This window comes from Camponotus floridanus, unplaced genomic scaffold, assembly GCF_003227725.1.
Source record: "Camponotus floridanus strain SB8 unplaced genomic scaffold, Cflo_v7.5 scaffold21, whole genome shotgun sequence".
Lineage (NCBI taxonomy): Eukaryota > Metazoa > Arthropoda > Insecta > Hymenoptera > Formicidae > Camponotus > Camponotus floridanus.
In genome coordinates, this window is record NW_020229337.1 from 602,087 (window position 1) to 617,342 (window position 15,256).

Below are 15,256 nucleotides of genomic sequence, written 5' to 3' on the forward strand. Positions count from 1 at the left end.
AATACGAAAAATAATCGATTAAAATCAATACATTAATATTAATTATTAAAATATTTTTCATTCATCAAACGAATGTATAATAATATAATAATTGAGTTAAAATATTATATTCCTCGAGAAAGATATATAATAACTTTTAATATTAACCAAAACAAAACTTTTTTATTAAAAGAGGCATGTAATATTCTATATGAAAGATTATTTTTTTTATAATTTTTATTTATACCATTAGTTAAACATTGCACAAAATTATTTTGCTTTTTTTGTTAATTTATTCTTTATTAAAGATACTTAATATTAATTTAATAATTAATATATACTTAATATTAACTTAATTATTATTATTTATATTTATTTATATATTATTATTTATATTTATTTAATATTAATTATATTAATTATCATTTAATTTTTATGATTAATATATTCATGGATAAATTTCAAGGAGTATTTTTTAAAACAATATTCTTTATATAAATTTTATTTTTCTTTGCTCATAAACATAACGCGTATTTATATTTTACTTTCTGCTCAAGACACATCTTTAGCTTTGCATTATATATATATATATATATATATATATATATATATATATATATAATACAATTATTTATCAAGCATATATATATATATCAAACATATAAATTTATATCAAACGTATAAACTCACCTCGAACGTGTATATTTTCTGCCACGAGGGAGCACTCGATTTCGATCGAGCCGCAACAGTTAAATCTTGTCGACGGTTCGCTCTCGGGACTAAACTTCAAGCATCTTCTGACAGTCGCGATCAAAGGGACTTCTGGCGTTGTGGATACAGAAGTGGCGAACGATTTCATACTATGCAGGTCATCCATCATGGACGATTTGGGACTGTCAACATTCCAGACATCAACCTTTCTATCAACGTCCTCCTCCTTACAATCTTTAGCACCATAAAAGAACGCCTTCGTGGCCGGTAAATGCTTCTCGTCTAGTGTCGCATCCAGATCTGTCTCTAACACGAGTTTTTTTACATTCGGATTAACGGCCTCGATCAACGTATTCTGATTCTCATTTGCCGAAGGACTGCACATTCTCTTGACTCGTTTACCATCTACTGCTTTGTCGCCGTCTTTTCGCGGACGTTTCCGGCGAATGCCGCGTTGTCTCTTCAACGTGAACTCACCCTCGAGATCGTTCAACGGCGACGCAAAGGCCCAGGACACCGGCGAAGGATCTTCTAGGAGTTGACTGACCGATGATATGGAACTGTCATTGCGCGCTGGTGAGTCTTCTTCCATCACCTCGTCCTGTTCCGGAATAGTCTCGTATATGTGATCTGTCATATTCGAATCGGATCGCTTGTCGCACGATGCCTCTAGGATCTTGTTCCTTTCCTCGGCGTTGTTTAAAAGAATCTCCACCACGGTTTTGCTTCCGAAATTGACTTCTTGTTCTCTGCACACATAATTAGATTTTGATTTAGAAAATATTTGTTTTATAATTTATTAATACAAATTTTAATTTTTTACTTTTTTCATATAAAATTAATATATTTTTATTTAATTAGTTAGAAATATTAATATATTTTTATTTAATTAGTTAGAAAAAAATATGTGTAGCAGTGTCCAAGAATTCAAAACTTACATTTTTTTCGTCTTTTAATAGTTATTATAAATTCTTAATTACATCGTCATTATTCAATCTCTTTAATTATCATCATGCTTACCTATGAAGCACCTCCGTCACGGTGTTGTCCATGTTTTCGTATTTCGACAAGTCTTGATCTATGGTGAGACTTGACAATTTGCCGATAAGCGGCGTTTGTCCTTGAGTCATTTTCGGTTTGAAGGGGCTGATGGCCTGAGTGAGTTTCGTGTGATAGGGCGTCCGACATCGCGCGTGTATCTTCGTGATCTTCGCCAGCTTCGGCAGATACGGCGTTTTCACCGATCGCGCCTTTTGTTCGCCATTTTGAGAATAGATCTTGGTCTTCGTCCCTAGGGGCATCAAACCCGGTTCCATTACGTCCTCGGGACTAGTGGCCATCGAAATCTGTTGAAAAAAGTCGGAGACATGTGATTGCAGATTCGCTCGCGCTTCGTTGACGACGTTCTGCGGCAGTTCGCTATCGCTCTGGAAATTCTTGGTGCAATTGTTCATGAAGAGCGTGGGGTCCGTTGGTAGAGTAAGCGCGGTGGAACACTTGCTACCAGGTGGATAATACGTGAGTGGTCCGATATCGGTGTCCACTCTCGGTGTGCTTTGATAGAAGCTTTCAGACGTTGCTGAATTCTCCACTCCCTGCATAGATTGACGTTTATTCGATCTTAAATGCGGTTTCGACGCCTGCAAAATACATTAAATATGCGGAAAACGTTTCTTTATGAAAAGAAAATCAATGCTAAGTAGGAGAAACAATAAGAATTTATATTTTATAATTTCTATAATATTAAAATGTGACAAAATTATCGTACACTTTTTCCAAGATTATATTAATATTTAATAATTTATCACATTATACTACATGAGAGAAAAAAAAAATTAAACCTGAAAATACGTCCTCAAGTCGGTTCCATGACTCCTGCATCTTCTGCGTCGAGCCGGCGTCGTCCTGGATGTGTTCGATACATTCTGAGTAGATACTTGCCTGGTTCGGCAACTAGCCGAAGTCGGCGGTGTGTTAGACAAGTCTCGGAAAGGACGGCGGGGTGCCTTGTTCAAGGTGGGCGGACCATGAGGCGTCGAACCGGTTGCCGACAACGATCTCGAGACCGTCCACTTCAGCATCTCTAGATGTCGACCAATAGAAAGAGTAGAAATTTTAAAAATTATTCGGAAATTATTTAGTTATTTGTTGTGTTACAATCTTCGCTAAATTTTATTATAAAAATTCGTGAAATTTTTTTGGATAACATAAATTTTATTATAAAAATTCGTGAAATTTTTTTGGATAACATTATGATTGTTATTCAGTTCTTGTCTTATAATACAACATTACACTGAGAAAAAAGTTGTTAACTTGACTAAACTGTTCAACTATAAATTATTATTTTTTTAATTGAAATATTGAAATATTTAAGTTAAATAGATGTCATGTTAGATTTAATATGTTGTATTTAATTTAAATATTTAAATATTTCAATTTAAAAAATAACAATTTAGTTAAACAGTTTAGTTAAGTTAACAACTTTTTTTCTCAGTGTATACACGGATTATAATCTTAAGTGAATTTATTATTTTTTTAATTGAAATATTGAAATATTTAAGTTAAATGGATGTCATATTAGATTTAATATGTTGTATTTAATTTAAATATTTAAATATTTCAAAATTATTAAAAAATAACAATTTAGTTAAACAGTTTAATTAAGTTAACAATTTTTTTTCTCAATGTATGGATTATAATTTTAAGTGAATTCGTTGAGGAATCTCTTGAGATAAGTTTTATCTATAAAATTTTCACACCGTCAAATTAATTATTTTAGCCACCTGTTTTGCGTGAATTCCCACGTTTCCACTTTCCTAGATGTTAATTCCTCCGGAAGCCATAAAACCACAAAGCGCATTTTTATTCGAACACAACCCCACACACATTCCTCAGTCTATTATAACATTTCATTAAAGAGTCCCAAGCGTTCAATCTAGCTATTTTCTTCGTACGAAGGAAGTGTGAACTATTATTAATCGACGTACGCGTACAATACAGAATACATGAATGGGAAAGTCGTTGGATCTCGTTGACAAGTCTTGATAAAGTCGACATCTTGTCATGTCCGCCTATCGGTCTTCCGGCCGAAGGCGACATGATCGCTTGCGCCTAATTATAGGGAGTGATGTACACGATACGATACACGAAACGCGACAGGAAACCTCGCGACGAAATCGAGTAAAGAAGAAGAAAAGACAGAATGAGAAAGATAGAAAGATGCACCTGTCGCGACATACGGGAAATAGCGAAACAGGTGAAAGTCGCTATACACCTGAGAGACGGTTTCACGAATTAGCACTTGTCTAGGTGTGCTTAACGATCCTTTAAACGACCCTTGAAACTAGCGCCGATCTCTCTTTCTCTTTCACTTCCTGCAGCGTAATTTTCATGAACGAAAAGATTCGAGCGCGTGAGTGCAAGGGGTGAGAAAAAAAGGACGTGGTCGAGCGAACCAAGTTGTTGTTTCGTTTTGGTTCTGCGCTTGTTGCTGCTGGCATGCAGCCGCTGTGACTCGCGAAATCGCTGATTCGATTAGCTCGCATGAACGCAAGTTTACCATGGTTGCCGAATTGATTCGAGGTCTTTCTTTTGAGCACGACATTCGCCCAACTTGATTGTGCCATATAATAGTCAATATTTTCGTGAACATTGAAATTTCAAACTCAGTTTGAAGATTTAGATTTTACACATTTTCATATGTTATACTAATTGGTTTGTTTTAAAAAGGAATTTTATTATGAATTTTACTTTTCAAATAAGAAATAATACAAAAGCTTAATTTCTGATCAATTTTAAAGGTATTTTATACTTATAAAAAACCCTCTTTTTATATTCATCATCTCTCCCCAATTTAAAATTTATTTACCAATTTAGAATAAATTATCAATAATATATAATACACGTGAAATATTCATCGACTATCAAAAATATAATACCAACAAAATTAAAATGTTCTCACAAGCACAACTAATATCAATATATTATATATTTTTAATATTATAACTCGTATATGACATTTCACATCGTAAAATTATTTTTATGAAAGTATCTCTGTCAAACTACATAGAAATATTTTTTCTCGCTCATCTCTCATTTTGCCTTCAGTTTTAAAATTAAATTTTAGATGCAAGAGATTCACATTGAAAGTTGAAAGCACACGAAAAGATATGTTATATGTGCGTTCGAAAGACTTTGACCTTGAAGAAAATCCCCCTGAAAAGTCGCGCAGGCAAAATTGCGTCCCCGGGATAGCACCGGGATAAAAACGGTGGCAGCAACACCAGCAGCAGCAGGTTTTCACTTTTAACGGTTCGTCGAGGGGGGGTGCGGCGCATTGTACTAGCTAGGTATAAAAATGCATTCATTTGCATACAGGCTGTTGCCATGCCGCGCATGGTCTCGTGCCCTGCACTTTTTTGCGCGCGCGCGTATGTCTGCCGCGACAGACCACCATTACCATCACCATTACCTACCACCACCACCGACCTACGCGCTCGTAAAACGGTCTGGGCACCTGCCCATATGGTGATGGAACGCACAGTGGGTCCCATCTGGTATTGCTCGATCCAGCGCTAGGTGGAAACCCGATGTCGATATGTAATGAAAATGATTATCTGACTTCTATGCGAAGGATACTCAACGTACTTCGAGGAGAAACTCTTGAACTTTATAAAGTGCACAGTACTATCATATTTTTTGTAGAATTCGTAAGAATGTAGGAATATGAGACGCTAATTGTATTTTTGAAATTGAGCATTTAATTCTATATATTTTATGCTAACGTATATTATAAAATTATTTATAAAATTCGTATATTATAAAATTATTTATAAAATTCATGGGTATTTATCTTTTTGTTATTTATTTTCTGAAATGATATATAAAAAGTCGAATTATATATGTGAATATATATTATCATATTTAGTTATGTATATTTTTTCTTAATTATTTGACTATCGAAAATGTATATATATTTTTATAGAATTAAATTTTTTCGTAAATCAGAAATTATCTTTATAAAAATTTAAATTAAATTTGACGAGATGAATATACATACAACTATTAAAAAATGTTAATTATAAAAATTCTTTTAAAAAAAAATAATTATAAAAGCCGTTATAAAGCCATTTTCTTAACGAACTTCCGTAGGTTTTAAGTAACATGTGATTTTTCCCATCGTCTGTAAAAGATAAATCGTCCTAGACCAAATGATATGCGGAATACTTAAAACCTTTAGAATGTTCGTCACGCTAAATCTTTCTCGAATGAGTAAGTACAAGTGACGAAAGGCATTTGTTTGCATAATTAGACACTAGTTCGTCATTTCCAATAAACGGGGTACGACAGAGGCAGCCAGGTCTGCACCTGCGACAAAATGCAGTTTCCGTCTGTTTCCGGTTTGCAATTGTAGTATAACATTGTAACATACACTAAATTATATACCTAACTTTTTACTATTCATGTTTGAATGGAAGGCTTCATATATATATGTTTTTATATTTTATGAGAAGAAAGACGGAGATGGTGATATATCGTGAATTATAAACTTGACTAGAAAAAAAACTTTATTCACAAAAATATTTTTTTGTTGGAAGAAACATTTTTGTTTGGTTTAATATTATAAATAACTAAAAATGTTTAAAATTATATTTTATATAAATTTAAATATTTTATATAAATTTTATAAAAATTTTATTTATTCAAGTATTGATGTATTTAGTTATTATTTATTTAGTTATTGATGTATGAATAATCTTTTCTGAAATATTCTGTATAAATTCAAATTTTTCTGAAATGTAAAAACTTATGTTTTAGAAAAGAAAATATTTTAAACTGTATTGTAATCATTATCATATTAAATTAATCATTATCATATTAATGATATTAAATTTTCAAAAGATATAAAAAAAACGATGGAAACTAACTATTGTTACAATCAAATTATGGTTCCGTCATCGTGATAAGTTACTCCTCGATGAATAATCACAGCAGATAGAGATCTATTAATTCGATTAGACATGCCACCTGCATTCGAATACAAAATCTTTCCCTTTCAGATCCGCGCCGCAACTACGATAGGTTCAGTTAGAATACCCATGGCGCTCTTTATTAAACGGGGTTCAGGGGTCCGTCGTAATTACGAGTGTGCAGTAAATCTTGAGAGTTTACTATATATACGAGATATATATATATATAAAAGGGGAGATTATTATATAATTCACCTGTGAATATTATCGTCCCATCTGACATGCCGTCGCTGTGAAAAGTAGTAACTTTTGTACCTTCGCGTCGATAATAGGAAATAAAATGAAATGCAAGATGTAACAGAGTAGCTTCAAAAACTTATACCGTTTAAAAATTTTTAATCACTTTCAATATTTCCTTGTTTCTTCAATAATTATTGTTAAATAATCAAAATAATCTTTAAGGTGGTTCATAAAATAAAAAATTATTAATATGTCTGAACATTTTTATCATTAAAAATCGCCTCAAAATTTCTTGAGGGATATTTCTGTTTCATCTTCCGATTGGAATAAATAAATCTCAATGTCGAGTAATAGAAACAAGTGCACAGAGCGTCGCGGTGTTGCGACGCTGAATTATACTGCGGCATTTCGATTCCCCGTATACAATTCTTTTATAGGTCTATAAGGTGTTCGCACGAGGTGGATTACGTCGTTTGAGGTCGCGTTGCAAATGCAAGAATTGTCCCCACAACGAACAGCCCGGAATAACAACATCGGGACCCCTTATACTCGTCCCGTGAGTTCCTTTCCCGCTTCTATTCCCGCAAGACGCAAGGCGGGATCGACCTCGTTCCTGTGTGCTACGGAAAATGAACAAAACGAAATAACGGTTGAAACCTTGACATGCTTGCAAGCACATAGTCGACAAGGACCCTCTCGTCCATATAATATATACTATAAAAACTGTTTTTAATAAGAAAGAAGGAGAATTGTGATTCAAAGAAGTAAACGAGATTGATCAAAGGGTGGATCTTGCTTGTGTTTTTCTAAGCGGGTCCTTTCTAGTCTTCAAGAAAGCTTATTTGCAAATTCTCCATCTGTTATAAAATTTGAAATATGTTGCATAAAAATTTAATTGTATGTCTGATATATTACCTGTGGAATAAAATTTAAATTTATAAAATTTATAATTTTAATAATCTCTTCTTTTCCTTTGCTTAAATTTAATAATCTCTTGTTATTTTATTAACTTTTATCACAATGAGGACATAACAAACAATTATTTAATTAAATTTTAATTTAGGATTTAAGATATTTAATGCTGGAAATCTAAATAGTGTCAAATTATATTTTTTCTCTAAAAAATTAATTCTATGCATGTAATTGATAGAGAGGGCACATATAATGGAGATATATCATATCGCCTAAATGAATAAAAATCAAATGCGAGAGAACAAGCGAGGTTTTCGGTCCTTTTTCCTTTTTGGCGTTAATAATTACTTCTTGGGGCAGCACGAGATTAATGGCTGTGGGGCAGAAACCGCCATTATAATGCGGATTATTCACGGCTCAAGATGAGAAAGAAAGAGAAAACGATGCCATTAAAACGATTTTGATGTGTCTCTTGTCTCAGCGTGCGACACAAGAAAAATGAGAAATATTCTGAAAAATAATACAAGTCAGATGTATAATATTTACAAGACTAATGTGTGATTCTTATGTAGTAATAACTGAGATAAATGAATCGACATATCTTAGGGGCATCCGATCCCGACTCTCATCTCGTATAATTTTTAAAAAGATTGGTCGATTTAAAGTTGAAGAGAATTACGCAACTTGTAATATTAATAAAAATGTACATTAATTAATAAAAATACACGTTTAACTTCTACGCTTATTTTATGAACGTTTATCCATTGAAACAGGAAGATGCGTAAGAAAATATAACATCTATAAATTATCACAAAACCGGTTTCAAACACTTTATTAAGAAATAAAAAAAATTTCTGAAATCCTTTAGTGATAAATTGTAATATAGTATTAAAAAATTACTAAATCATTTTATATTTGAATTTTTTGTTCAATAAAGAGGATATTCTCTAAACAGAAATTTAAGAATAAATTTTATATACTGCTTTTTTTAATTCTCAAATCAAAAAATTAATATTTTCATAATAAAATATTATATTAATAAACAAAAATCACTTGACATTGAATGCAGACTATGGATATATTATCTTTTTTTGCATTAATTCGCAATGGAACGTTTATATAAAATTTAATTGTTTTTATTAAAAAAGAAAGATATTGAGTTTTGAGAAAACTTTTTCTTTTACTTCTTCTTTAATTTTCGATATAGTTTCTCAAATATATAATTACATGTATATAATTATCAAAATAACTTTAAATAATCGTAGAATATACACTTCTACATGATAAGCATATAAATTATTTGTTTATGATCATTTTATTTTAGGTATAATGATTTTTTCTCACAATATCATAATTTCGATAAAAATATCTCGATTAAAATTCCATATGTCATATAAAATTTTAATAATATTAGAAAGATATTGTTAGTTCCCAAAAAAATCCAAATTGTTCCTTTCTCTGTCTATCTTTTTCTTTCTCGCTAGAATATTCTAGCTCGCGAAAAAGGAGGAGGACAGCTGAGGGAAGCTCGTGTGTACCCGATTTCTTTTCAGAACCGCGCAAACAATCGTGCGCGACCTTACATATGCAAACATGCGCGCCGAATGTCGCTTACGTCGAACAAAAGTCTCCGTTGGCTCACACGGAGATTTGAAGTACTTTGATGTCATGAGAAAGAGGAGAAAGGGGAGATGCGTATTAACTCCTTTTTTGTCAATTTATTTGGTTATCTCGAGAAGCTTCCAAAACCAAAGATTTTTTTCATAGTTTCTTTATTTATTTTTTGAAACGCCGAGATAATATCGTTTGAAATAATTTCATGGCACAATAAATTGTACCATAATGTCGCAAAATGAAATTGCACTTGTTAAAATAATCTTTGTAAATCAGAGTAAAATTTTTATAAGAAACGACGCATTCAAAAAAGTATTGAATTTAATTTGCTCGCATTCGCCATTATTTTTCAGTAGCCAAAGAGAATTATTTATTTACAATGGAAAATTAAAGAAAAACATTCTTTAAATAAAATATTCTTTAATAAGTGAAATTATCATATTATTTTTTTAAATTTTTGACCAAATTGATAAACAAAAATGCATTTTTGATTCACTAATATTTGCATCGATATCTGACAATAGTTATTTGTGAAACATATCGCCTATTTTCAAAACATTTTGTGAACATCAAGTATTAAAATTGATCAAACAAGCAATTATTACATAAAAGCAATTATTATTTATAACAGTAAAATCGTGATACAGCTTTAATGCTATAAAATATATAAAAATACATAAAGGCAATTATATATTATTTATAGGAGCAAAATCGTGATACATCTTTAATGCTATAAAATATGAATATGTTTCTTATTTTTATTATTTTTTTGCTTCAATATTTAATAAATACTTACAAGTAGTATCTGTAACTACCAAACATATCGGGAGTAAAAAGAAACTGTAAATAGCAATTTTAACTGCAAATATCATTTCTAACCTTTTAAAATTTCAATATGAAAACTTCTAAAAAATATTTTATGTGGGATTTATTGAAATATTGATAACGAAAAGCACCCAAGGCAATTGACCTCCATAGAAGGAAGAAAAGTAACGGTTATCGATCGTTTCGAACACGAGAGAAACTTCAAATTCCTACTAGAGAAGATTTTCAGAACCCGCTAAATGAAGCGAAGAAGAGAAAGGCAGGTGGAGGTTTCATACCTAATTCTTTTCCACGTTATCACAGACACGTGGGCAAGAGTGTGCATATATATTTATATACACATACACATACGCGAGTATTCTGAACCGTGAGCCGTTCCTGAAAATGTTCTATTCATCGGCCCCCTTTCTTCTGGGGTCTTCCCCCACTTTGATTCTTCACATACATACTTTTCTTCACACACGCGCGCGCGCGCGCGCGCGCACACACACACACACACACACACACACACACACACATACACACACACACACACATTCTCTCTCTCTCTCTCTCTCTCTCTCTCTCTCTCTCTCTCTCTTTCTTTTTCTCTCTCTCTCTTCTTGACTAAGCTTCAAGACTCAGTTCTGATTTATATTGGATTGACCCCGGGTGCACCTTTTGCTAGCGCCATTTTCTCGAAATCGTTCTCCGTGTAGGGAGGAGGGTGGTTTTCGGGGAGCCAACCGACGACAATCAAAGCCGCATTCACTCGCTACTACTCGCCTCGTCAGGAACAGGGAGAGATTAGGGGAACGGAGTTTGGCAACGAAAAGAGGAAGGAGCGTCTAAAGAGAAAACATATCGTATACGATAGAGGAGAGAGAGAAAAAGAGGAAAAGAAAAAACAGATTTCAGTTCCGCGCGTTATTTGGAGCACACCTGTCCTTCCGATGATTGCACACATTCCCATGTCGCGTATTTTTCTACCATCTAAGTCTAATCCACGTGCATTCCCCATAAAAATGACATCCCACGATTATTTGCGACTTTCTGGATATAATATTCTTTTAACTTTTGTGATAAAATTCTATTAAAAAGAAGCTTGATTGAGAAAAATAGAATTATCTAAATCTATTTTAGAATTTATCTTATAAAAAATCAAAATAAAACAAAAATTATTTTTTCAAATTATTATTCCAAGTTAGAATTTTTTTATAATATCTAGACATACATGTAATATATGTATATGTGTGTGTGTATATATATATATATATATATATATTTATTTATTTATTTATTTATATTTATTTATGATACTTTATATCAAATATATATTTAATTATATATTTTATGATAATTAAATTATAAAAATAAAATTTGTATTTAGACGAACTGTAACTGACGAAACTTATCTTCCTTTGAGATTATAAATCATTTTGATGTATCTTGAGTTATTCAGATTTAAATTCATAGTCTATTATGTATTCTGCTCGTTATATTACGTATTCCATTATGGATGTTGATCTTAAATATATCGTGATGTGCCAACTGGGAAGAACCAAAGTGGAATCTAATTTTCGAGATACGATCCACTCGACAAGAAATGCGAGAGTTCGAAGCAGGCGGCTGACCGACCCATCAAACGAGAAGAAAGACCCACAGCCGAAAAGAGAACAAATGCGGAGGTCGATCGAGAATAAACTGGAAACCCGCGAATCGCGAGTGTACGATGTCTCTCACACAACGCACACGCGCGCGCACACACATATATACATGCGTCCAAATCCTTCAGAAGACTTCGGAAGAACGAGACTCGAAAATAAGGCAGGAACAATGACGAGGAAACGAGTCCTGGCAACGACGTCCGACGGGCATTTAAATGGCGGAACGCGCCGAACCCGAGAAAAGACTCTTCGAGGTGGATCCACGAGGTTCTCCATCACCATCGACGCGGGGAAGTTTGTATAGGACCCATGAAACTGGCCCTCTTTTCAGCCACCGCCACCTTTCTTCTCTTCTTATCCCCCTTTCGCCGTCGTCTTGCGAAATCTCCCCACCTCGTCGGCAGATGTACGCGCGAGGGACACGCGTATGCTTGTCCCTTCCTCCCTTTCAGTCCCGTGGGTCCCGCGTGTCACTCCGATCAAAAAGGACTGTCTTACAATTAGACGAGGTTCTAACATCGCTCTCGAGGGCGCACTTGTCCTTTGTTCGACCGGTCAACTGGGAGAGGAAGCCCGGTTCTTACTTTCCGGACGCTTCTCAACGACTCCCAATCTCTCCCCCTTCTCCCTCCCTCCGCGCCTTCGCGATTTCGCTCGCGAGGCCGGTCACGTTTTCACATGGTGCCCACGATTTTGCATCGTGAATAGAAATGACCGTAAGCTCATGTCCGGCGAATTTAGAAACTCAATCCTATTCCATATTAATTCTGTATGTTGGAGGACATTTATTATTATATGATAATATATAAGTAAATGAGAATAAAAGACGAAATTATTCCGCAGAAATTTTGCATGATTTTGCAATGAATGAAATTAAAGATAAATTTATATATGGAAAATTAAAAAATTCAATTTGATTTTAAATTATAATTCTTTGTTAATATTTTGAAAGATTATAATATAATATTATAAATATAATATAATAAAATATTAATATAATAAATATTAAATATAATATAATATTATAAATGGGATAAAAAATGTATTTTTAAAAAATTATTTTTATTAAACGGCTAAATAAATTTAAATGTTTAAAATGTATTCTCACATAGATTGAAAGTATTATAATTGCTTCACAAACTATTTTTTAATTAATTGAAAATTTCTGTGAAGACAGTATAAATCAGTTAGAAATAATTATTTATACTCTATATATAATTATTTTATAAATAAACATTTTGAAAGATTTCGTAATCTTACTGGCATATAATAATAAATCTACACTTTTTTTCGAATGAAATAAGTAGAGATAGAATCAATCAAAAAAGTCTAATAAAGAGACTGCATGTAAATAGATCTCATTTTTCGTACAGGCAGATGTTAAATCGGAAATAAATCAATCACGTTTCAGACGTCGATAGAGTACGAATTCCAATTAATAATTCTCATGTCTTTTTATGTATAATGAAAGATTAATTCTTATATTGATTTCACCTCATTAATAATTAAATTTTGATTCGTTTCCATAAAAACGAATCTCATCGAAGGATATGTTCGATCATATCGTGGATCAATGATCCGTGAAAATCCGCAATAAGAGGAAGTTATCAGTTAATTTGCATAAAAACTATTTCATATATATATATATAGATTTTCGCCTAAGAAAATGATAAACAATTGCACATCGATCACGACCGATAATGTGACAGAAAGAAAACATAGACAAAGAAACAAATAGAGAAACTTGCAAAGATAAGGAAATAATAAAAAAAAGAAAATGGACGCAACGTTGCATCCCTTTTATACAAATAGCTGCAATATACAAGCAGGCACTATCGTTTCGCCGTAAATTGCAGGTTTGACGAGAGCGAAATACAACCGTTGGGTAATTAAGCGATCATTTATTCCCTCAAACAGAAGGGGATCGTGAGATTTCTGGTGTAAATGCGATGGCGAAGTGCGGCTTTCTGACGTTAGGGAGAAGCACTGGACTTTATAATATTTATTAAAACTTTAAAAATACATTGTTAATAAATATTTTTTTAATTTAATATTTTCACGATATTATATATTGATTAAAAATTAAAAAAAAACTTAATTGCTACATGCTATTATATATTCATTAAAAATTTTAAAAAACTTAATATTAAAATCGAAAATGAAAACAAATTTCATTTCCTCTTAAACTTAATGAAGAACCGCTTATAGTTAAGTGTATAGTTAAATATATAGAGAACGAAATTAATTTATATTATTATATGATTACATCACATATATATAATATATATTAGCTAATACTAAAAATAAAAATTTGTATCATTTTTACATTCAATTTTAAATCAATTACAGAATTAAGATTTAAGATGGTATATATTTCTATTTTCCTATTTTTAAAGTTTTTAACTATATTAATTATTTTGACATTTAAATTCTAAATTTTTGACTAAAGTAGAATTTATTTGAAATTAATTAGCAAATAAAATTTTGTTATGTATTTAAAATTTAATTAGTCGAAATTACTTTTTAATCTACTCAATTTAAACATTTTTACAATTTTTCGATCAATTACATGTCTATTAAAAAATAATCAAATTTAAAATATGTGGAAAGATATATCTAAAGTTTAATGAAAACTGCTATAAAATTTTAGCTTTAAATTATTAAATTTAATAAAAAACAGTTACAAATACACATACATTAAAAATATTTTTTAACAAAGCAAAATAAAAATAGAAGATTTACAAATTTCTCTTCACAGTCTTTTGAGAGAATGCATTTTTACCTCCTACTAATCTCGAGAATCGCACTTTGACCTTTACACCGATCTTCACGAAACCGGTCAGCACTCACAATCTTTCTACGGCATGAAAAAAAGAACCGAACGAAGATACGAACGAAGCGGATTACTTACTGCGTCCTTAGCGCCGAAAAGTTCAGCTAAACATCCGATATAGGAACCGATAACGAATCACTTTTTCTAGAACACAATGTTCCACATAACACGATTATGGTCCGATTTTCGATTCACTGTTTGAATCACGTCCGAAATATCGTGAGGCACCAAAAGTAGCGGTAACGTGGCACTTCAACGGCCGCCACTACACTGACGAGGTAGGGTGAAAACCGGGGCCTTATGTAGAAGGGGTCCCTAGGTGAACCTACGGAACAGGAGAGACCAATTCACTATCTTTCTTTCTCCTGCTTTAACCGCAGTTCTCTCTGTTCTTCTTATACTCGATTCCCCTTCTTCAAACCTGACTTGACCACATTGGCCACTCTAATCGCGCCAGACGAAGATCTTTGGCATCAACAGTGTCAATCGATTTCTCAATTCATCGGATCGCCCACTCACGTTTTTCA

The 15,256-nt window shown here is 32.4% G+C and overlaps 1 protein-coding gene across 4 annotated transcripts in view; it reads right to left on the reverse strand.

Annotated features, from left to right (window-relative positions):
• LOC105253060 overlaps positions 1-14,986 on the reverse strand; it is a 30,158-nt gene extending 15,172 nt beyond the window's left edge. For 3 of the 4 annotated variants that reach the window (XM_025408477.1, XM_020028085.2, XM_020028086.2), the window contains exons 1-4: positions 14,808-14,986; positions 2,532-2,773; positions 1,711-2,330; positions 670-1,439 (exon numbers count right to left, since the gene is read on the reverse strand). In XM_025408477.1, the coding sequence (XP_025264262.1) occupies positions 670-1,439; positions 1,711-2,330; positions 2,532-2,771 (1,630 nt within the window). In that variant the 5' untranslated portion in view covers positions 2,772-2,773; positions 14,808-14,986. Of the gene's footprint in view, positions 1-669; positions 1,440-1,710; positions 2,331-2,531; positions 2,786-14,807 lie in introns of all 4 variants that reach the window. The other variant, XM_025408476.1, reaches the window with a different exon arrangement.
• Between the last annotated feature and the right edge of the window lie 270 nt (positions 14,987-15,256).